Source organism: Balaenoptera musculus, chromosome 18 (assembly GCF_009873245.2).
Source record: "Balaenoptera musculus isolate JJ_BM4_2016_0621 chromosome 18, mBalMus1.pri.v3, whole genome shotgun sequence".
NCBI lineage: Eukaryota > Metazoa > Chordata > Mammalia > Artiodactyla > Balaenopteridae > Balaenoptera > Balaenoptera musculus.
In genome coordinates this window covers 13591179-13616839 of record NC_045802.1, presented here as the reverse complement: position 1 = coordinate 13616839, position 25661 = coordinate 13591179, and the positions used below count along the sequence as shown (strand labels likewise).

Below are 25661 nucleotides of genomic sequence, written 5' to 3'. Positions count from 1 at the left end.
CTGCTTAGCATTGGGGATGCAATACTGTATAAGTCACAATCTTTTATACAGTAAAAAAAAATGTTCTAAAGCTAAGAGGTCCACAGGGTTTATGAAGATGTATAAAAAAGGCCATTAACTCTGCCTTAAGAGGAAGAGAAGAAAAATCCTCAGAGGCTATGATACTTCACAGAAGGTTTTAAAACTTGGCAAGAATTGCCAGAGACTCAGGGGAGGAACAGTTTTCCTCTTGTAAAGAACAGTGTGAGAAAATGCTTAAAACTGTAGTGGCCAAATGGTTTGGGATTCTTGTCAGTGTAAAATAAGGTTTTCCAGGGACTGCCTTGGTAGATATGTCAAAGAAGGCATTTAGAAGCAAGGTCATGGAGGTCCCGTATTCCATAATAAGTTAGTGTTTTTCCTGTGAATGGTTGTCAGTCATTTAAGGATTAAAAGTGAGAGAGTGATTGAATCAGCTTTACATTTTAGAAATATTAGGCACGTGGCATTGTGGAGGCTAAACAGGGAGGATGCAAGGATAACATCGGTGAGATTATTAGAAGGATATTGGTGTAGCCACGTGAAAGATGATGAGGAAAAAGGCCTGGAGTTAGGAATGATAGCAAAAATGAGAGCATTATGCTTTTATGTGGAGTATGCATTATATCAAAGATTACTGAGATAATATACTATACCAATAGCAAGAAAAAAATCCGAATTGGATTGAGTGTGAATAAGTTATCTGGGAAATTGTTATTTTATATCAGATTTCAAAAAAAAATACACATACAACTTAGATACGTGCCATAGTATCCTAACAAAAAATGAGAGTCTTTATTTCTCACTGTGTCATAAGGTCACACGTGTATGAAATGTATCTTTTGGCAGTTAGGGAATAAAAAGCACAAAAGAAAAAACAACGTTGTTTGGGAAAATTTTATTTTACGTTTAATAATGTATACTCAAGAGTGGAGATTTCTGTCTATTTTCTTTCCTTTGTGTTCTTCGGAATTCAAGTTCACTGTTCTTTGCACCACACAGCTAAATTTATCCTTTAGGGAATATGCCTTCAGACCCTATAAATATCTGGAACTTTTGTTTTCCTGCATATCTTCATGTTGTTTAGATGATTGTGGTTTTCATATCTAGGGACAATTTTTTAAAATTTCTCTTGGGATTGATATCAAGGTGAAGCTCTCCCACAGTTTTGTTTCTTAAGTCCCAAACATATTTAGGGAAAATAAATGTTGGGTTCATTAAGAATTCACATCGCGGGATTTGAGTTTTTCTTCATCACATCCCATTTCTCTTCCAAGTCTTTGAAACATAACTTGATGAAGCAACCATTTTACTTCCGGCTTATGTGTCATAAAGGGGGCATTGAAATCAAAGGATCTGTTGAACTCTGTAATTTATGGGGAAAAAACATCTTTTTCCTCCAGAAAGTTTATTCTGAAAGTGCAGGATCAGAAACAGGCTTTTATTTCCACATTTGAGGTCAAGATATTTGCTTCAGGGAGATCCCTGGTGTTTTACAGACTTTCTATCCAGTAGCAATTCCGTTGTTGCTGATAAGAGTGTCAGCTCAGGAGCCGTCAGCCTTATCAGCGGCTTCTCCTTGCAATTACATTCGTGTATCAGTTTTCAAATGTTAAACTTGATTTTTGTCCTTCTGTTAGTATCACTGCATCAAGTAACCCAGAAGGACAAGTGGATGTACTGAAAAATTATATACTCTTCCTGACTTTCTTAAGTTTTTAGCCATCAATCAGCGTTGCTCCACCTTCCTTCTTTCTCTTCCCCTCTCTCTCTCTTTCTCTATGTTTTACTATTCCATTGTAAATATTTAAATTTTATTTACTTTATGTATTTACATTTTAAGTATATTTCAAATCCATGTAGCTTTCCAAACATGAATTCTTGTTTTGTTTTGTTTTGTTTTTTTTATCAAATTCAAGATGTTAAAAGAGGACAGCAGATAAAAGGTCTTTCTCAGCACTAACTCTTTGATTTTCCTCACCCATTCCTTCATCGTTGTTGTTTCTCCTCACTTTATAGATGGAGAGACAGGTTATCTAATGGAAAGTCTCATGCCCAATTCACATCTTAACACAACGTTGAGTAGAATATATCTTTTCTTCTCTCAATGTCATATTACTTTTTTTTTTGAAACTTACATAGTTTTACATTTATGGTAGTTATCTGATTAAATGAAATAGATTTTAGTAATTCTAACTTCTCATTATGTGACCCCTACCTCTCGCACAAATTCTCCAGTAATCTGCTATGTTGTCCTCCATCCCTTCGTTGTCACCAACATCTTATACTCTGAAAATGAGAAGTCAAATGCTGTTTTTTACTGGGCTTCCCTGGTGGTGCAGTGGTTGAGAATCTGCCTGCCAATGCAGGGGACACGGGTTCGAGCCGTGGTCTGGGAAGATCCCACATGCCGCGGAGCAACTGGGCCCGTGAGCCGCAATTACTGAGCCTGCGCGTCTGGAGCCTGTGCTCTGCAACAAGAGAGGCCGCGATAGTGAGAGGCCCGCGCACCGCGATGAAGAGTGGCCCCCGCTTGCCACAACTAGAGAAAGCCCTCGCACAGAAACGAAGACCCAACACAGCCATAAATAAATAAAAAAATAAATTTAAAAAAAATGCTGTTTACTGTCTAATATTTTATATGATACCATCATTAATAAAACAAAGTAAATGAAATACAGTTTTTCCATCCTCTAAGCTGATTCCTAATCCTGACTGAGCCATAATTCACATGAATTTCTGATACTGTGTATGTGTATGTATGTTCACACTTTCATTTTAACCTGTATTTTGTAAACTACAATGAAACACTAGTCTTAAGCAAAAATATTGTTGGTGGGAAACCTTGGATTCAACTCTAGAAAATGAAAATTAACGTACTTTTCCAAGAGCCATGGGTAAGGACAAAGTGAGGTAATAGAGAATGTATACTGCTGAAATAGAATATAAATGGCGGTTATTATCATTATGAAGACTTACACTATAGTCTGGGATAAAATTGCCATGTGAAACCACAACTTGATCCCGCACACTTTCATGGATGCTGACATGGATAGAAAAGTTGTGCTGGGGAGTGGGCGAACAGTTGCCTTCCGAAGGCAAATATTTTAGAATGTTACCACTGATGCATATATGGGGCATTTGGGATCAGAAAAATTTAAAAAAGATATGTAACATAATAATGATGTTGATTTTTGAAGTTTTGGGTTATACTGGAGGACTATTAAATTGTCTTTGTTGTCTGATAATATAATTTTGTTCCCGTTATTCTAGTCAGTTTAATGCATTGTCTAAATACTGAAAATTATAATCAAGCTTCAAGTAAGCAATTTGCATGTCTAAAATTAATATATTTGAACACCAGTATTAATTTTTATGTTCCTCTAAAAAGGTATATTGCTATTTAAAGAAACTCACAACACACTTGTCTGCAATTGTAAAAATAAATTTATATCAATGCTATATAGTTGGCCATTATAACGTTTAAAAACACCAAGACTAACAAAATGTGAAATATTTTGAGAAAAATATTCTGGGTTATAGGATTACCACTTTTTGCTTAGTCTATGAAGAGGCCTTAATAAAGTGCTGAATCTAATACTAACGCCAGAAAGGAAGAAATTATGGAATTGCAGTTTTGTGTATTAGATCCTGAACCTAGATATTTGAGAAAATCATGATGCATAATCTGGACATCAAAAATAAAACTTAACTATTTGATAACTGAAATTACTGTTAAATTGAGGTAGCATGCAAACAATGCATACTTTCCCAAGTTGAGAACATTACACTAAATATAAGCACGTTTGTTATGCAATGCATGTTCAAGCTACAGTTAAAGCATTATTCAAATCTGGTTAAGTTACTTACAAAATGATTAGGTCTAAAAAGATCAATTAGATGAATATGCATGTTCAGGTACTTAGAATGGCCCCATTCATTTTAATTTGATGTAGTGAATGTATGTAAGTAAACATGTGGGTTGAATATAAATGACATAGAATAATAAAATAGTTCAGACCATAAGTATGAAATCAGGACCTAACGGCAGTAAAGAAATTATATTCAAAACAGAATACATTTTTCAGTAAGTTTGTATCGCTAAGATGATAACCAAATCAGTAATAGACTTCTAGTGACAATCGGACTTTTTATTAAATCTATTTTAAAGACGATAATCTCTTATTTACTTGAAATAATTTCCTCATCTTCAAACTGTATATTTACTGTAACTTCAAAATAATATTACATTTTACAGTAAATGTATTCCTGCCTTGTGGTTTATTGTTTCATGATATGGAGGTAAGAGAATTAAGAAAATAGCATTTTCATAATAAACCATATATTTAATCCTTTTCTAAATGCTTCCGCTGGAAATTTAATTGCCTAGACTCATCTTGATAACTAATATCATTGGTACACATTCTTTCTTCCTCAACGAATTACTTACAAGAGGAAAAAAATAAAATTATGCTCATCGGGCTCAGTATGATATTTTATTGACATTAATATCATTAACTCACAGTAACTGTAACGTCAGTTCTTACAAACATTAAAAATAGAAATGAAAGTGAAAAACATTTTGCCCAGATATTGATATTCTGTAATCTCAACAGCATCTCCATGATGAGCAAAACTGACAGTGCCTGACATTCTTGAAAACCCCTGGTCCAGTTTGGGGACCCCAGAGATACAGCCTTTGACTTTCAAGGTTCTCTGTTAAAAACAATATATATTTATGATAAATTTTGTAATAATTTTAAAAATTACAGGTGCAACCTCTGACAGATGTCACTTTTAAAGTAACTTTTATAAGTAACGTGCCAGTACTGGCCTCTCTTTCTTCTTAATAAGACTGTGAAACCTGTGTTTCTAGATAACTGAATAATTATTGCTATTTCCATGTTTAAAGGGAACATAACTTCTCACTTAATAATTACGGTTTCATCGTTGTTATTGGCCTCATTGTGAGGTGTTAAATGCGATGCATAATCATTCAAAAGTGTGCTGATACTAATTCCTTTTGTGTGTTGGTTTTTGTTTGCACTTTCAGAGACCAAGAAATAGCATGGCATAAACATGGCTCAGTTCTATTACAAAAGAATGTTAATGCCCCCTACAGAGACCGCATCCCTCTCAGGATAGTCCTAGCAGAATAGAGCTCTCACCGTCCGAGAAAGCCTACTTGAACGCCGTGGAAAAGGGAGATTAGGCAAGTGTCAAGAAATCCCTAGAGGAAGCTGAAATTTTATTTTAAAATCATATTAATTGCGTCGATCCACTTGGAAGAACTGCTCTCCTCATTGCAATCGAAAATGAGAACTTGGAGCTCATCGAACTACTCTTAAGCTGTAACGTCTATGTTGGAGATGCTCTATTACACGCCATCAGGAAAGAAGTTGTCGGAGCTGTAGAACTGTTACTGAACCACAAGAAGCCCAGTGGAGAAAAACAGGTACGTGCAAAAATACTACTGGCTTTAGTTTATTTTACTTGCAGAAGGTTTCTATGGATGGTCACATTCTCCTCCAAATTTTAAGAAATGCTAGCCTTGAAATCAGAACTATTATGACAACAAAACCACTGCTAAGTACACATTTTATACTCTCCAAAAGTCACCGCCACCTGCACCTCCTACCACCTGGCTAATCAGACTTTAGTGAGAACCAAAGCAAAACAAAAGTAGCCTATGGTGGCTTCCATACATTGGAAACATTTCTATCTAATGGTCAATAATGTTTTCGGGGGGGCTACTGAGTACGTGTGGGTGTTTCTCCTCTCGTGCTTCATTTTCTGACGTTCTACAGTGACCGGCTGAATTCTTTTGCTAGTTTCCTTTTTAACCTGCTTGCCTGTTCTGGAATTCTGCATGTTATTGCAGAAGTGAGTTGTACATATAATTCTGATATTGTTCTTTAGCAAACTCCAATAGATTCTTTTAAATTGAGATTTAAATTTTTAAAAAGCAGGAAAAAAAAAAAAGATAACTAAAAAGTAAGTGAACTCTGACTGTAGGCTTAACTATATCAAATTTACTAATGGCAAAATGTAGCTGTATCTTAACGTCACAGGTAGAAAATAAACCAAAATGGCACACAATTATAAATACAATGTGGTTTTATTCCTATTTTTTGTTCTTATCTCCCTATTTTTTTACCACTAAGGAAGTGGAGAAATCGTTGACAGAAACGAATAAGGAATCTATTTTTTCCTTATTTTCTATTTTTCCCATTTGTCTGTCTGGATCCTTCCCTTTGTTACTGCCCTGTATCTGAATCGTCTCTCTGATCCTTTATCCTTTCACACTGAACTCTTCACTTCCCTGCATCAAGTCTCACTGACTAATTGCAGAGACATTGCATGTACTTCAGTGGCTCAAATCTGTCCTTTAAAGTAAAATCTTATAAAAATGTGTGTTATTACAGCTCTAGCAATTTCTGTTCTATTTGATAAGGCACAAACATTTTCTGCAAATGATGGACTCTTAGAGACATTACATTACTTTAAAGTAAGCTCTCCTATAGCTACTATTATCTTTGCTTTACTGTAGGACTTTGATCAGAATCCCCACCACGATTAGGAGAAGAACTTCATGGCTGGGTGTCTCCTGAAAAAGTCTCCCCAGAATTTCGTGTTCTATGGCCCATTCTTATGTCTCACCACCATGCACCCCTTTCCCTTACCTGAGCCCAAACTTTGATAAAACAACACTCCGCAATGAAAATAGTTCTTTGCTTGTTGCTTTACTAGCTTTTTGTTCTTTGTTTCATATCCAGTTGTTTGGGATACCTTCCCATCATATTGGTAAAACTTTCCTGATAGAAGGATTTGCTTCTTTCATTTATCCTTTCAAACTTGTAGTAACCTTGACAGAGGTGGTTAGGTAATGGTAATCTCTGAAGGCATATGTTATGTTATATCGCAGTTTTCCACCACTAGAGGAACACAGGATATGTAGACAGGAATGAGTAAGAGTGTGTTTTTATCTGTGTAATTTTAGGCTCTACTTTCCCAGGCACCACGTGATTTTGAAACTCCTTCCACAATCAAACCCCTAAAGTATTTGCATTTCCTAATAACAATGATCTTATATCGTACACCCTGTTGTTTCATATCTATAAGGGCAACCATAAGACAGATGTTGGGACTGTGGGCCTAGATCATCTGAGGTTGCAACAAGTCTATAGAACAAAGTTGCGATTGTGTTTTCCCTGTTTATTACTGTATAACCTTCTTAATTCTATTGTCTAGAGAACAGTGACCAAACATTTTAGTGTCTCTTTAGTCAATGACATTTGTGCTGGCCAAAGTAATTTGGTGTTTGGAGAAGATATCAGCTATTATGAGATTGTTTGCTGGAAGATGTTCAACTTCTGAGCTAAACTCTAGTCTGACAAGTGGGTCCTGGCTTCTTAGAGGCACTTGATCTGAACCCTGATTATTAATAAATGGCAGTAAAGGTTTGCAATCTGCCAGGAGTCTGAAATATCCCAGGCCATGTGTTTCTGGAAGATTTCTCTTGTATCAGTTTGTAAGCCAAGAATTTTCCTTTTCTATTTGCGCATTCTAGAATTCCTCTTCAGCGAAGGCACTGAGAATCAACAAAACATTGCATCTTTTGGTTTGAACTTTCTAATTTGGAAAGAGCAACTCCAGTCTACCTCAGAGTGCCTGGTATCTTGTACAATAAAAGTGAGGTTGTTACATCATGAAATGTATACAGTATAGCACATAAAAGAAGTCCTCAGGGCTTGCTGGGGGGAGGAAAGGCAGACAAACCCCATGAGAGCTTGGCTGCTTATCTGTGACCTACTTAGATAATGCATCTCCTAAGTATGGCCAACCTTGTTTGGAATAACAATTTCCATAAGCCAGTGTCTGATAGGTAACAATAAACTCTTGACAGGAATTTTTTCTCTCATGAATTGTAATTCCTTAGATGATTCTTGTGATAATTGAAAGCCATTTTGTGTTTACTATTTTTGCCTAATTTCCAGTCTCATGGGCTTCCCCCAAAGACCCTGGAACACATTACCATTAATTTTGTTGAGGTCACTGAAGCCGAGTGTTAAAACCTGAGAACACTAATATCCAAGAGGACAAGATAAACATAACTTGTCTTAAGATGAGTCAAGGAAGAGGATCTAATATAAAAAAACATACAAATCTGATGATTAGAACACTTACTTAGAACTTAAAATGTGACAGACGTGGATCAGGAAGTACAGTCTTCTTTTACAAATTTGTCACAAATTGATTTCTTTCTCCTGAAAAAAGATGCAATGTGTGATGGCCTCCTGAAATCATGGGGGCTTGAGAATTCAGATTAATCTGTTTACTCTTCCAGTACATTCACCAGGGAACAGTTTACAATTTGCATATGCTTATTGTGTCAGGCCTTAGCCCGGGCACTGGGGAGAAGACATCATTCCTGTTTTCTAGGGTCTAGTTGTGAAGAGAAACAGGAAAAATATCATGGGAATATGAATAAAGGTGATCACAATGGAAAAGATGAAAGAGAAATAAATCCTTGGGTAATTATTAAATTAAATTGACTGGACTTGGTAAATACAAAATATTATGTTTTAAGGTTTATAACTGGAGAAAGTTAATTCCATTAACTGAGATAGAGATTATAAGTAGGGTTTATGAGACCTGCTTGGATATACTCAGTTTTCAATTTATTGACATTAACATCTAGGCGATAATTAGAAATTTTGGACTTAAGAAAGGGGTCTGGGATTGATATACAGATGATAGGGAAGACATTGAAACACATAAAATCACCTGTCTTCCTATCACCCTGACATTGATTGTCTATCCTTTCCATCATATCTTGTTTAAATGATTATGATTGTTAGTATGTTAAAAACTTTTCTCAGTGCAGCATCTAATGAAGATATTTAGGTTTCGCCAGATAAATAGGTGGGCATAGATCATTAAGTATTTCCTTCCCTATTTAATGTACTTCTTCATAAACCAGGGTTTTGAGTTCTTAGTGTTTTATTTTCATCTTTACTATAAAAAATAGAAAGAGTAATACTTTACTTCTTTCATGTAGTAGACAGCACGGAGAACCTGTAGTTCTCCACACTAGGCAGGAAGATGGAACATTATGTTTTCTTACTGGGGCTGCTCTCTTGCTAGAATCATTACTCTGATACTCTCTGATGATTTTATTAAACTTTTCTTTAACCTTCTTAGTATCTTATTTCTCTACAGGGAATAACCGACAGTGGCTTCTTAGCCCCTTTTCTTAGTCAGTTTATTGGTTACTTGACTTCTAATTATTTCTAGCAGACCTTTCTCTTTGATATCTTCTAAGGCCAGATTCAATTTCAGTTTTAGCTGCTTCGGTAAATGTTTAGCAGAAACAGAACTTTCTTTTTCACTCTTCACTCAGACCATAGTACTAAGTCTTCAGTATTATCAAAATTTCTGCGAGGGCTTGTTAAAACGTAGTTTGCTGGATCCCACCCCAAGAGTCTCTGATACAGTGGGTCTGGAATGGGTCACTGGAACTTGTGTTTCTGACAAGTACCCAGGTGATATTCAATACTAATGCTTCTGGTCTAGAGACAACACTTTATGAACCAGTGACTTAGAAGATGTTGACAGTTACAGAATACCTATAGTTGTCTACCTTGTGTTAGGTGTGCTGGACTCTACCATGCTAACCTTACTTTAAGGAGATTTCAAATAATTAGATTAAATATGAATGATTAAGTGATATTTAATGTATGAGAATTTCCCAACTTCACTAATATATTTATTATATTTTCCCTTCTTTGGGAAAAATACTTTGCTAAACATTACTTATCAGTTCAACAGTTAAGATCCTAGAGTATTTCAACTGAAGAAATTTTTGGTTTGAAAGCTCTGCTAAAAAGAGTACCAGATTTTAAAATTTTGAGGGATCTTGGAAATCTTGGAGACCATCTAATCCAGCCACTTCATTTTACAAAAGAGGGCAAGGAACCATGGACCCAGTGGCCTTTAGGGTTTAACCTAACCAAAAGAATCTATAAATTAATAGCTAGCAACCAACCTGGAGATAGTCTGAATGATGAACGTTCGTTGAGCTTGTCACCATGCCAATAATTGTGGTAAGAATTTTGTTTGCATTATCTCATTTAATCTTCACATTATCCTGTGAAGGTTGGTGCTTTAGTTCTCCCCATTTATAGATGGGGAAATGAAGGCACAAAAAGGTGTAAGTGACACGTCTCCAATCACAAAACCAGGAAATACCACTGCTGGAACTCAAGAGTCAGAAGATAACTACCACATTGTCTGGCTCTAGCTGATTAGTTAATAATGCTACTTTAAGATATGGGTTATATAAATTTAAAAGAGCCTCTAGAGGTACATATTTAGGCTGTGTCTCTGTCTTGAACATTATGATGCCATTTATAATTTAGTGGCTCAATAGATACTGAGTCATTAGAAGTCATTAGAAGCTATGAAATGCCAGGGAAGAGCAGAGCTGAGTAACAGAAATGCTGACTTCTAGTCCTGTTCAACACTTGCTAACAGGACAAGCCTGTGAAAATCATTCTGAGCCTTGGTTTTCTTGGCTATTAATTGGAATCATAGAATTAATTTACTTGCTTCTTAATTCTGGTGGTGTTAAAATTCTGTGAAAGTGTTTTATAAGGTGACATGTAATAACATAATATACTGTTATTACTGTTTTATGCCATATTCTCTGCCTTCCTATTGACAAACAAATATATGAATAATACAATATACACTGAAAAGAAGTTCAGCACTGGCAATTTACCTTCTTGAGTGCATGACTTCATTTTCATTTGAAAAAATGCACTTACTGGAAATAGAAACCCTGTTCAGGGAGAGCAAAGGAGAATTTAACTGTTTACCCTTTCCCTTTCCATCTCAGTGCACATAGGGGATTTAAAAAATAATTTCTGTAGATGTTCTAATGCAATTTGTGACTTTAGAAACAGTACCTATTATGTGCTCAGGAAATCAAAGGGTGAAATAGGAGATTGGCATTAGCAGGTTAATGCAAATATATATCCAAATCAAAATATACCCTGCTGACTAAAAATAAAGGGCATTTTTTAGTTGATATGAGTGCTAATAAATATATCCCTGGCTAGTGGGCAGAGATAAAGTTTACTTTTATCTCTTACATTCATCTGATTTTCCTCACTGGACTTCAGAACAAGTAATTTACCTTCTGCAGTCCCATGAACTTCATATGGTCCCTATTAAATGTTGTATATGCTAAGACAGCCTATCTGTTCTAGTCTTTAGAGCTGCCCCTTGCAGAATGAAAACATTTCAGCTTCCTCAGTAGTTAAACACTTGAGGTTACCCCTTTCTATTTGCTTTTGTTACATCCTGGATATTGACAGTAAGTGAAACTAAATAAATGTATAATAACCATAATCTTGGTTACTATCAAAATTCAGAGAGTATGAGAGTAAAAGCAAGAACAAGAGAGAATTATAGTAAAGTATTAAAAATGTTCTCCCCCCAAAATACTTATCCTATTGTGAGACATAGCTAGATAAATCATCAGTTATACTTTCTTTATATCTGGATATCAATAGGAAAGATGTTTATAATATTGTCTAAATCCACCATTAATATGAAAAAGCTGAAAATTATCCCCAAATATGATCTTTATAATGTAAAGTAGAAATCAATATAAAGTAATTTTTATTAAAAAGTACTTTGAAAGTCTAAAAATTAAATTGAGTCTTATTATTCCACAGCAGGGAATTTAAATGCTATTACAACACAGAGCCTAGATTGCCTTTAGTCAACTGGCAATTGGCAATCATAAGAAATCTGAATAATTCTGCCCTAAATGGAAGAATTTTTAAAAGACGGACTATGTTACACTGTTAATATGATGAAGTGGATTAAGATAACAGGCCATTCTGACTCATAAAATAATACACACTGACATTTTCTTCTTCTTGAAGACCAGCAAATTATAGACAAGTAATTCTCCTGAACCATGTTCTCTGTTCTTTCCTCTCAGCATATCACACTTATTATGAAAGTAAAAGTAATCATCATCATCATTAAATATGTTTGGAACCCACAAGAGCAAAAAGCTTTTAGCTCCTTTTGAAACTCAAATGAAAAAAAGTACAAAAAACAATCTCAAGCATTAGAGCTCCATGCAGTGAGGCATTTCCACACCACAATAAGAAAATACAAGACAGGGCCCTTATTCTCTATTTGTAGACAGGGAAGGAGTGAGATATAGTGAAAAGAGTCGAGAGAGAGAAAGATGTGTCTATAAATCCTATTTTATAATCTCAGGAAAATTATTTGAGGCTTTTGAGTCTCAACTTTCTCAGAAATAAGAGGGGGATGAGAGTCCCTGCTTGCCAAGTTGTTGTAAAGATTGGATAGTTAACACACTAATGTCACTGGCATCAAAAGAGCTCAGTACATGCAAATCCCTCCACCTTGATGTCATTTGAGTATTTTACATGTATTCAGTTCAATTTAATTAAAAATACATATGTGCATTGAAGAGGCTAAAAATTCCTCAAAGCAAATGCATTGTGAAGTGTTACTGCTGGTGTGAAGAGTGAGTTTATGTTAGAATAAGAGAGACGGAAACTAGCCTTTCAAATGTGAGCTTTGGTGAAAAGATTTTTGGGGGTCATTTTTATTAAATACCCCCCAATCCATTATAAATGTTGTGATTAAATCTAAAAATAATAACTTGATGTCTTAGTAAGCAGTATATCAATTGAACTTCATTAATTGTAATAATTTAAAAATTAATCATTGAGGAAAAATGATGTCATACAACAATTGTAATTCATTGAATAGATAAGGTTTTAATATAATTAGGAATTTAAAAAATATATATTATGATTAGAATGTCTCAAAACTGTTTTTAAAATGTCCTTTCAACCTATTATATTTACTTCTGCTCTGATTAGATATAAAGTGAGTAAAGTTTTTATTGCTTTAATATCTGAAACACAAGAAAGTGAGGATTGAAGTAATGTAGAATTTTAAATGGTCTTTTCAAGAACCAATTTTCAAGCATTTAGAAAGAAAAAATATTGTCATTTTTACTACCACAATTTATTCTTTATGCAATAATTTTCTGGTTCAAGTAATGTCTAGATATATCAGTATTCCAAGTCTCTAATGTTTGAATCAGGTATTAGAAACACTTGACAGTAATTCCAAACTGTGAGTTTTGAGCATGTAAGAGCTGATTTGTAGAATCTAGCCTTCTCAGAGAATGCTCAAACCCACCCAGAAAGAGTGGGTAGTTTTGGGAGAGTAAGAGAAATTCATAATTACAAATTTACCAAATGGATGCATAACCTCTCTTCCCATAAATGAGATGATGATGGAGGAGTAGGGTGGGTTTAAGTCTGAACAATCTTCAACCCTGTCACATGTGTAACCTAATTGCAACATTTCTTTTCAGTTTCTGGACTCTCCCAGGGAAAAGTATATAGATTTGTTTGATTTGGAGATACAGGCTTAATTTTTAAGCACTACTAGGTAAAACTGTGAATTTTTAGTACAATAATATCTTGATGAATAAAGTATAAATTAGAAATAATTATGCATTTATTCAGACCTTATACTATGTCTATTTCCCACTGTCCAAAATATCAGAGAATCCTCAACTAGTAGTATATTGTAATTTTCCTCAAAAACAATACATAATTTGAAAAAGTAAATAGGTTGAGGTGTATTGTAAATTTCTATTAGATGTTACCATGGTGGTGGTAGGTCAAGGGATACTAATAAAAATTGTTTATAATAATTGAGCATTATAGTGTGCCAGGCATTCTCTTAAGACCATTCTACATTGTTATCTCGTTTAAACCTCATAACAATCTTTGTAATATGTTCTTTATTATAGCCATTACAAAAATAAAAAGTTAACTTACCCAAAGTCACCATCACTAACTAAGGATTTAAACTGTTTTCTCCCCTCCAGCAACCAATGTGGACTCTACAATTGCAGACTGCTTACTTGCTGACTTTAAAACCAGCTTTAGAATCTTCAACAATAGTTGAAGCAGTCGTTATTAAATCATAGGGTTTAAATGAGGAGTAATGCATGAGTACATGGGTAGGGGATACAACAAACTTGGTTTTTTTTGACCGCCCGGTATGTATTTTCACATTTATTTAATGGATTCCTCCCAGTACACTGATAAGGAAATTGAAGCTCAGAAAAGTTGAATAACTTGCCCAAGGGAGATTTGAGTGTAGGCTTCTCTGTTTTCATGGACTTTACTCTTCCTTTGTCAAACTGCCTGGTTACTTTGGCCATGAGATGTCTGGCACTCTCAGCCCTTCAGAACATGCCACCTCCTAGGAGCAAAACTTGGTCCTGGAGCAGCATAGAAAGATCTCTCCAGGTCCTTGACTCCTCGGGATCATCCTGAAATTCCTTCAGCCAGAGGCTCCTGACCAAATCTTCTAGTACTTTTTTTTTTTTTTCAGATATGTAAAACTTTATTTATTTATTTATTTTTATTTAACATCTTTATTGGAGTATAATTGCTTTACAATGGTGTGTCAGTTTCTGCTTTATAACAAAGTGAATCAGTTATACATATACATATGTTCGCATATCTCTTCCCTCTTGCATCTCCCTCCCTCCCACCCTCCCACCCTCCCTATCCCACCCCTCTAGGTGGTCACAAAGCACCGAGCTGATCTCCCTGTGCTATGCGGCTGCTTCCCACTAGCTATCTATTTTACATTTGGTAGTGTATATATGTCAATGCTACTCTGACACATTTAACAAAACTGGTTATCTCATTCCCTCGATTTCTCCTAGATTCTTGTGGGAAACAACTGGCAGTGATAAGGACACGCTGGTGGCACATTGAGAAAATGCTAGGAAGAGGGAGGTGATTACAGGTCAAGCCATTTGCATTTCAATATTGTCCTGTGGTTGGGTCTGACACAGAGGTTGAGGAACTCAGAGAGGACCTGACGGCTGAGACTCTGCAGAGATAGACCCACCCTCCCAGACTGGAGGATGCTATTTTGCAGACAACACAAATCCTTTTCCTATTTATGTGTGAGATCAATTATGAAGCCCTGATCGAATTAAACATCTCTCTTTGCTACCATCATATCCTGTACACCTCTTCACACCTCTTAGAATATTATGTTGAAAGTATGTAAATAGTATTACTTTCCCCTACTTTGTGAACCTCACAATACCAACAAGTGTATGTGTGTGTGTGTGTGTGTGTGTGTGTGTGTACACCCTCCATACCTGTGGGTTCTGCATCATCCTTGGATTCATCCAATGGCAGAGGGAAAATATTCCCCCCACAAATTCCAGAAAGTTCCCAAAGGCAAAACTTAAATTGGCCTTGCGCTGGCAACTATTTACATAGAATTTACATTGTATTTACAACTATTTACATAGCATTTACATTATATTAGGTATTAGAAGTCATCTAGAGATGATTTAAAGTATATAGGAGGATGTGCATAGGTTACATGCAAATACTATGCCATTTTATATAATGGACTTGAGCATCCTCGGATTTTGGAATCCAGGGCAGGGGTCCTGGAACCAATCCCCTGCAGATACCGAGGGACACACATACGCATGTACACACACAGATACACACAGATATGTCTACACCCACACGTATGCACGCACACAGGCTTGTGCAAGCACACACCCCCCTTCATAATAAAAATAATGGAAAATGAAACTGCTTTTCTTAAAATCATAGGTAGTTTCTTAGGTTTGGAAGAGATTCTAAAGGTTATCTGGGACAAACACACATACAGTGTTTACTATCTGTGCCAAGCACGAGCAATATCGAATCACTACATTATTCTTTTTTTTTTCACTTTCAAATGATCTTAATGCTCACACAGATCAGCCTGATTCAGTATGGAAGGGCATGAATACCAGGAGGTGAAGGTCATTAGATGCCATTGGAGACCCGTCACAAATACATGGTAAAATATTACCATTAGTGATCTGGATATTGGGATAAAGTGCATGCTTTTCTTTTTTGTGCTTTTCTGTCTCTTCTAAAATCTCTACAATGAACATATATTATTTTTAAACCAGAGAAGAATACGTGTCTCTATCTCTATACATACCTGTACGTATATTTAGGGACAGGTGCATCTATCTTGGAGACACTGGTTATTTACGTCATCATCCACACTGGCAGACCCAGCAAATGTAGAATCGCTATATTATTCGTAGTATACAGTCGCTGGCCTCTGCTCCTTCAAGTCCACTGGAGCAGAGCAGCAAGGAGAGCAACTCAAGATGAAGAGACAGAAGTCTCCGACAGAATGGTTTGGGTGAACAAATCGTCAGTAAAGGAATCGTGTGTTTTCTCATTTCTTCTCTTTATTCTACTATCTTTAACATTTCCTTGGTTGCCTACCGTGACCAAGATATTGTTAAAATATGATCACATAGTAGACCTTGACCTCAAGGAATCTAATCTAGCAATCAATTGCAACTTCAAGATAAATAAAAGTAACAGTATATAAAATGTATACTCATCCATTTTGTTTTGTATACAAGATTGATTCTCCATTTGTATTTACATAAATATTTTTGTGGGAATAGGGGACTAGTGCTTAATGTCTAAGAATTATCCATATTAGATTATACAAGACACAAAAATTGAAGAATGCTTAATGTCTAAGAATTATCCATATTAGATTATACAAGACACAAAAATTGAAGAAACTTAACATCAGTAAAAGAAGAAAGAGACCAGTACCATCATATTTCTGTGAAATGATAGAAGTGTATAAAAAACATTCAGTAGATTTGGGAAAGTGTAATATGTTGACATATTAGAAGAATTTTTGTACAGAATAATACATATAAAGCATACACTTCACCCTAAATGGAATCAGTATGAAATATATTTGCTTTGCACACATATAACTGTTAGCTTTATCAATGAAATGCTTAAAATTAAAAAATTTTATTTGGTAAATTAAATATATATTAAATGTTGCTAAACATACTTCTCTTGCATACTTTATCCTAGAGTATCAGAGCCCATTCATCTTTTTTATCATCTGAGGAGGCTTTGATTCTTTTAGTCGAGCCTTAAATTACCAGCTTTAGGAAAGACATTTCAAGTATATTCTATTTACTGCTTTTCAGCCTAAACTTAATGTTTGATTTGCAGGTAGTGTTCATTAAATCATATGTTCTAGCACCTATTTTGGATGACTTTTACTTTACTATACCATGTTCTCCTTAACCCAAGTCTACACTGCCTGGTTCTCTCAACTAAAAAGCAAAAACTCAAGTTTAACTTTGTGAAATCAGAGAGCAGTTTATCTTACTGACCCTACATCCCTCTCCCCCTTCCCCCATCCTCCTGCTTCCCTACCACACAGACACACACACACACACACACACACACAGACTCCTGGAACCATTACCTTAGAGATATGAAGAAAGTGAAATTTAGAGAAGTTCAGGAAACTTGCCAAAGATTACTGAGATTATTCATTCTTGAGCCAAGATTAAAATTCACTTTTTTTGTCTAGAATCAAATAGAAATATTTACCATAAACATTACTTTAATTCCAGCCTTAAACATTTTGTAGAACAAGGAAAGAATACAGATATAAATAAATGTTTCAAGGTTTAGTTTTGGGTAACAGGAAATGTTTCCTGGTGGAAAAAGATCAGGTTTGGAATCAGACAGATAGGAATCCAAGTCTTAGCTCCACCCCTTACTATTTGCGTGACCCAGTGGTGATTATTTAACTCAAAACGGAAAACAGTAATGGCTATTTCTCACAGTTCTGATGAGAATTAAAAATTTGAAATACTTCATGTAAAGTGAATGCCTAGTGTATTTACATTTGATTTCGTGTTGTTGTTATTATTATCATCATTCATTCATTTCAGAACCAACTATGCTAATTTGATCAATGTCTAAAGATTGACATTTGCATCATGATTCTAAGTTGTCATGATTAGATTTCAAATACACTGATGCAGACCACAGGAGGCAAACTTGCTGAATTCTGGTGATGAAATCTCGAAGGCAAGGCATCCCAAATATCTACATAATGGTCAGGAGGATTGTGAATCGATGAGAGGTTGGATGGAGCCAGGAAGCTTGACTGTGACCTCAGAGATGTGGAGAAGTTAGGAGAGTGGAAATTGACCAGGCTTCTAAGACTACAGTGAAGTCTAAATACATATAATCTAAACATGCTGTTAATCATCTGATACAATGTAGTTTCATTCTGAATATAGAGAAAGAAAAAGAAAAATCATGATAAAAGAAAATGATCAGAGATGATCTCAAGGAAGAATAAACAGGTTCCCTTAAGGATAATTTAGGGAGTATGTGTTCAGAAGAGACAGGTCATTTAAATGCAATATTATGAGAATAAAAGCAAAACATCTCCTGCCATAAGTCACATTTCTTTTAATAAAGATGAGGTAAAGCAGATCATTTGTTTTGACCACACTTAAGGAAAAGACTGCCACCTGGTGAATATTTGAGGCCTTTTAAAATACATTAGTATTAGTTTAAACATCTGGCATGAACTCAAAAATAATAGTCATCCACTTTATATTATTTTCCTTTAATTTCATTAGATTACAGTTTTGCACACCACCATATTAGCAGAGGTTTTGTAAGGCACCATAAACATCACAAGTTTCCATGAAATTTATCCATTTTTACCTGGTACAAATGCATCTTTTACAGGTCACCTAATTCAGATGAAATATTACCAAGAAAAAGTAAACAAAAATTTATGAACCACCATGATATACTTCTTTGGATTTCTTCTTTACTTAATTCTATAGCAAAATGACAAAAATAATATCTTGGGATCACTATAATGCTGATACATTCCATTCTTTACAAATCTGATCCAAAAAGTCAAGAGCCGGGGAAAGTCATTTTTCATTCTATAACTAGTGCTGTAGTCAGAGTCTGTTTTGATTTTCCCTGGGACTTAGCTTTTTCAGTATATTTTATCTGAGGCATGAAAGATAAGGAATTAATCCCCAAAGTTTTCTTCTTCTAGTAGCATGTTGCCACTCCACCTATCCTGGTAAATATTTTTGACACACTGAAGTGGAGATTAAGAAGTCTCTTAGCTGGTTGCTACAGAACTTGTAAATTGCTGAAGTCTTTCATTGTTGTATCTCGAGATTCAAGATTCAAGCTAAAGAAACTCAATGGAGGAAAGAAAAAAAACCATGATTCTTTCCCTTCACATGTGTATTTCTCAGCCCCCAGTCAAAAATCTAGGTAATATTTTCTTTATCAGTGGATGGAGGAAAGCCATCATTCCATTCAGAGGACTAAGTGCCTATCACTTTACTTTTGCCGAGAAAGTCCAGCTATGGGGCTGACATGACTTAGCACCTGTCTCTTTTCATTAGTTTCACACTGTCATATCCTCGAATTTTTCCAAGCATTAGTTCAGTTATTTTTATGCAATCTCAGAAGAGAAGTTTTGTGAAACAAGTTATTTCCGTAGCACTCCTTAGTTTTAGAGCTATGTTTTTATCCTGAAAGACTGTTTTTGTGTCCTTGCCTTTCCTTGATACTTACCAACATAACACATCGTGTGACAGTGATGGATCATACTGTTAACCTCATTTGCGTTAACTTGCTAATTCTTCTTTTTCTTCTTTTTTTTAAATTTTTATTTTATATTGGAGTATAGTTGATTAACAGTGTTGTGTTAGTTTCAGGTGTATAGCAAAGTGATTCAGTTATACAAATACGTGTATCTATTCTTTTTCAAATTCTTTTCCCATTTAGGTTATTACAGAATATTGAGTAGAGGTCCCTGTGCTACACAGTACGTCCTTGTTGGTTATCTATTTTAAATATAGCAGTGTGTACATGTCAATCCCAAACTCCCAATCTATCCCTCCTCCTACCTTCCCCCCTGGTATTCATTAAGTAAGTTCTCTAAGTCTGTGAGTCTGTTTCTGTTTTGTAAATGAGTTCATTTGTATCATTTTTTTAAGATTCTGCATATAAGCGGTATCATATGATATTTGTCTTTCTCTGTTTGACTTACTTCACTTAATATGATCATCTCCAAGTCCATCCATGTTGCTGCAAATGGCATTATTTCATTCTTCTTAATGAAGCCTTTTTACCTTTAATTTTTCCCTCATGTGATTACTAATATATACATATAAAAACTTTAATTACCCATGGTTGTTGTATTTTGGGTCTTTAAAAAACAAAATCTTTTTCACCCTGTTATACTGTGATGGTCTTTGTAGTTCATTTTCTTCTCAAACTTATGAATACCAGCCTATTCCTTAGGCAGATTTTACTCTTCAAACCAAATAAAATTTTAGTCCTGTTTTCTTCTCCTGGCTACATAATACTACGCACATTCTAGGTATTAAGTAACAGTTTGCTGAATAGATGGATGAACATGACAGATTAAAAACCCCCATCATCACTCATGAAAATAAAGCAGGCAAAGAACAATCTGGCAAGATAAAATCAAACATCAAGGAGCTTATAGGCATTAGTGAAGGTAGCACTTCTGATTTAGATCATATTCAGAATGAAAACAAAATTATTAATACCTTCATTATAAAATTTTCTGGGAATATATATTTTTTGAAATTGGGCCTCTAGTTCACCACGATGCTGTGTTATGATTGTAAGTGAAGTATTGCGTTCTGAGAAGCCTCACCTCATCTTAAAAAGTTAAAGTTCCACGTGAAGCATGCAGACTTTCTTGAAGTAACTGCAGTATTTCCATAAAAGCCTGCAACTGGTAAAAAAATATAAAGCACACTACCAATTTTGTAGATATTGAGAGAGAGAGAGAGAAAGAGAAAGCATGTATATCTGGGTGAGAGAAAGACAATGTATATCTCTGGGTAGTGGGATTTAGGGGGAATTTTGCTTTTCCTTTTGTACTTTTGATATTTTAAAAATCTTTAGGCAATAAGGGTATATAGCTTTTGTAATAGGAAAAAGTCAATGCATGTCTCAAAGATCATAATGCTCCAGCACATCACAACAGAAAAAGGCAGTGAATGAGAAAGAAGTTATTAGATATATGGGCAGGTTAGGCATAAATACAGAGTTGTTACCATTATAGTAATCAATGAAAGGGATATAAAATTTAGCAATCTTATACCCATTCAACAGGCCCATTCTTTTAGGGTTCATAAATGAAATGTAAAATTTTATTTACTATTCTTAAATTGGATTTCCCATTATTAATAGAAAAATAAACACCACAATTGTAATAATCGTGTTTTCATTTTTAATATCATAAAAGTAAAGGGTACTTTCTCCTCCTTACATTTATGAATCACTCCAACTCTGTCAAAGTTCTTTCATCATATTAAGGTGACTTGATCCTGTGGGTAGACAGGCAATGCTGTTATCGCTAAAAGTGAAGCTGGTGAATGATGTGCTGGAGGCCACACTGATAGTTAGTGGATGAGCCAAGGTCACCTGACAACTCAGCTTTATCTCCTCTGCTCCTTTCAAGGTAACCGATCCAACCTCACACCCACTTCATAATAGCTAGACATTCAGAATACTACCCAGCACAGCCTTACTGACTTGTAGCCTCTGATATCTTCTTAACCTCAACTGCTGGTTCCATATTTTCAATTTGTGTCTCCTCATTCATGGTGTTTTGGATCAGCATGTTTTTCCATTAGGATACACTATCAATGTAATTCTGCTGCATGTCTCACTGCCTGCTTTAAAGAAATTGAAGTACTAACAACAACATGCAATGGAATTTTGCTGTACTGGATTGATGAGACCTTGTTCCTATACTTCCACAATCCCCATATTTTGAGTGTTCTTCAATCAGAGTGGATCAAGATGTGAGGATTCATGTCATTTGTCCCTACATTCCTGCCAAACATGTTCCATTCAGTTTGGCAGACAAAATCTAGTGCTATATTTCCCATCGTCCTAAGAGTCTCAGGGCACTTGAAAATTACAGGCAAGCTTGATAATATTTGTTTAAATTTAACATAAAATAAGATCTCTTACTCCATGGAGCCTTGATTGGAACCTCAAATCACAGGACTTGACATAATTATATCAACTTTTATTCATTCATGTAAATCTACATTAATCATGTGCAGCACAGTTTAAACAAATCTATGAAGAAAAATATAAAACAGAAAAAATGAAGGCTTACCTTGATGTATTTTTAACCTCTGAAAGATTTGTTTTATTTCAAAATTATCTCTATAATAATTTAACAGTATGTGTTTCTTTGTGTGTTTAAAATAAAATCATAAAATCAAAAATTGAGAAAGGAATTCATAAAACATAAGACAAAAATTAATAAAAATAATTCTATTTAATGCTGACTAATAAGTCAACAAAGGACAATAAGGCAATTATGCAATCTTCTGAATTTTATGCTCCATCTATATAGTGAAACTAGCACCCTTTATTTTTGTTGGAACTAAATCCTTTTGGAAAAGCAACTTAGCGACGTTTAGCAAAAGCAAAACCAAAGAAAAGGGTATTCATATTTAACCACTCTTTCATGTATTCAAAATGGAGGTGATTAAGTAAATTACAGTGTATTTTTAATTGAAATATTGCACAATCATCACAATAATATTTTAAAGTTTTAAAATCTATCACGGGATAAATAAATATCAAATAACAACTGAATTCCATATGGATTAAATAAATAACGTTATAATTAATGTAAATATGATGCAAATACTAAATCTCTTTAGCAAGGGTTAGGGGTTTTCATGTGGACAAGACTTTCTCAGCTTAAAAGTAAAGCAGATATTTAGCCTATACAAAACCCTATACACATGGCTTTCATTCTCAAAGATTGGTGACCTATTTTCTTGGATGAATGTCTGGGCTACACAGAGCAATATTAGGGGAAAAGGGCTTCCCTGGTGGCGCAGTGGTTGAGAATCTGCCTGCCAATGCAGGGGACACGGGTTCGAGCCCTGGTCTGGGAAGATCGCACATGCCGCGGAGCAACTAGGCCCGTGAGCCACAATTACTGAGCCTGCGCTCCCAACAAGAGAGGCCGCGATAGTGAGAGGCCCGCGCACCGCGGTGAAGAGTGGCCCCCGCTTGCCACAACTAGAGAAAGCCCTCGCACAGAAACGAAGACCCAACACAGCCATAAATAAATAAATAAAATTTAAAAACAAACAAACAAACTTAATATTAGGGGAAAAAAAGACTGATAAATTTGTTGAGATGAAAAATAACATTAACAATCTTCATAATAAACATTTGCATAAAACCTAAAACATGGAAAATATTTGAAATAAATATGATTGATTAAAAAAAGGTAAATAAATATATTTTTAAAATAACAATGAAGAAAAACAGGTGAGATCTACCATTCAAGGAACATATTATTCTAATCTTTCACAAACATTTCTAATTTTATGAAACTGATACAGCCTTGGCATCAAAATCAGAAGAGGACAGTGTGAGAAAGGAAAATTATGGTCCATCAAAAATTAAATGCAAAATCTAAAGCAATTATTAGAAAAATCTATTAATGTAATTCGCTACTTTGACAGGTAAAGAAGAAGGAAATGTATGATTATCTCACTAGATGCCAAAAAAATAAAGCATTTGATAAACTGTTTATCCTTGCATGTTAAGAAAAAAAACAACCAACTAAGCAAACCAAGAATGAAATAGACAAAAAACTTTCCTTAACCTGATTGAGTCTACCCAAAACCTACATCTTATATTATTCTGAATAGTGAAATATTAAAAACATTCATGTTACTATCAATAACAAAATTAAGATTCTCAATATTGTTCTTCCATACAACACTCTACTGGAGGTTCTATTTTGAATAATCAAAAAAGAAGTAAAAATAAAAGATATAAAGACTAGAAGAAATAAAAAGCATATTCAGATAATTTGTCTACATAAAACCAAAATGTAATCTACATATTATTATAATTAATTAGAAAGTTTATGCAAGTCATGGCATGAAACATTAATCTAGAAAACTGTCCTTCCATTAAATTGGCCAAATACTCTAATCATACTCATGCTTCAGGATCTTCGCACTTGCTGTTCTCTCTTCCAGGAATGCTCTGCCCTTAGATGTAAGCTTAGCTTGCTCTCTGAATTTCCTCAGCCTTCTATTCAAATGTCATCATAGCAGTAAGACTTCCCTGTCACCCTACATAGGGCAGCAGCCTCTCCTTGCCTCTGACACTCTTTATTTCCTCTTACTCCACTGTACTTTTCTCCATGGCCTTTACCGTTTGAGATTTCTTCATTCATTGATTTATGCATCCACTTGTTCATTCATGTTGTGTCTTTCCCTCCCCTCTCTTTCTAGAATGCAATTAGAATAAAGGCGAGGATTTTGTCTGTTCTGTTCACTGCTGTATTCCCCAAACTTTGAAGAGTGACTGGCATAAAATGGGTGCCCCAAAGTATTATTGAATGGCTGGAGGCTGGAAGAATAAAAATTGGCACATATAGACTATAATTAACATGAGAACAGCCAACCTTCAGGGAGTACAATATGCTGAATGGGAAGAACACTGGGCTTAAGTTTGATCCCTAAAGAAACAGTGTTCAAGGGATGAATAGGAGAAGGGTCCCCAGTGAGTGAGACTGAGAAAAAGCAACCAGAGAAAATGATGATAATAGTGATGATGATAATTATAGTTATTACACTAGATTTTGTTTTATCAAACATTATGTACTGATACAAAACACTTTCATATTAATATTATTCTGTATTACTTTTTGAATCCTTAAAAAAACCCTATGAGGTGAAGACTATAATAATCTCCATTTTATAGATGAGAAAATTGAAGTTTAGGGGGTTAAATAATGTTTCCAAAGCTACAAACCATTAGTGGGACAGCCAGGATTTGAGCCAATACCCAGTTATGGAAGTCAAAGGACTGGTGACTTTCAAAAAAAAAGAGACAGGGATAAACACTGTCAAGTGAAATTAAAATTAGAATATTTGATCAGAATTTGTGTAATTCTTATAAAATTAAGTATACACTTGGCCCGTTGAGCTACGTTCTCTACCAATAAAAGATTTCACTTGGATATCATTTAATAGATTCTCCTTCAATGTAGCAGATATAAAGAGAGAGAGAGTTTTAAAAATAAAAGTGATGTCTGTGAACTGAACGATCTGGGAGTCAGTGATAGCAATCTTCTCATTATTTTAGTGATTAAACCTAGCCAAAGCTGGTGGTGATTTAAAGTTGTTATTTGTTTGATGTCGCCCTAGGAGTCGAAATAGATTTCTCCAGTTCTTTATCCAAGATGCAAATGATATTTAATAGCTATTATTTATGGTATATCTATAGCAGTATACAACAGAGTCTATGCCATTTTAGGAGATACACAGTTTAAATTTTCAGTCATGGAAAGTACACGTTCCAAGCTTTGACATCTACACTGACGAAACTGGCCCACCAGGAAATAATTGTTCTACTTTTCAGATGAATCAAGCACTATAATTGGGATTGTGTTTATGTGAGGAGAAACAAATCAGTCTGGCAAAACTGAACAAGACTGTTTTATGCTCTTTCTCCTAACAATCTTAGGCTTGTCACATAACACTAGTCCCTGTTATTTAGTGATTTGTAGATACCACATGCTTTCATGTTGCCCTGCAA

General features: G+C 35.0%; 1 protein-coding gene across 1 annotated transcript in view; it reads left to right on the top strand.

Moving 5' to 3' along the window:
- Positions 1-5097: 5097 nt before the first annotated feature.
- TRPC4 (transient receptor potential cation channel subfamily C member 4) overlaps positions 5098-25661 on the top strand; it is a 117112-nt gene continuing 96548 nt past the window's right edge. Inside the window, 3 exon segments of the mRNA XM_036831463.1 lie at positions 5098-5116; positions 5119-5172; positions 5175-5473. Coding sequence (XP_036687358.1) covers positions 5098-5116; positions 5119-5172; positions 5175-5473 — 372 coding nt within the window.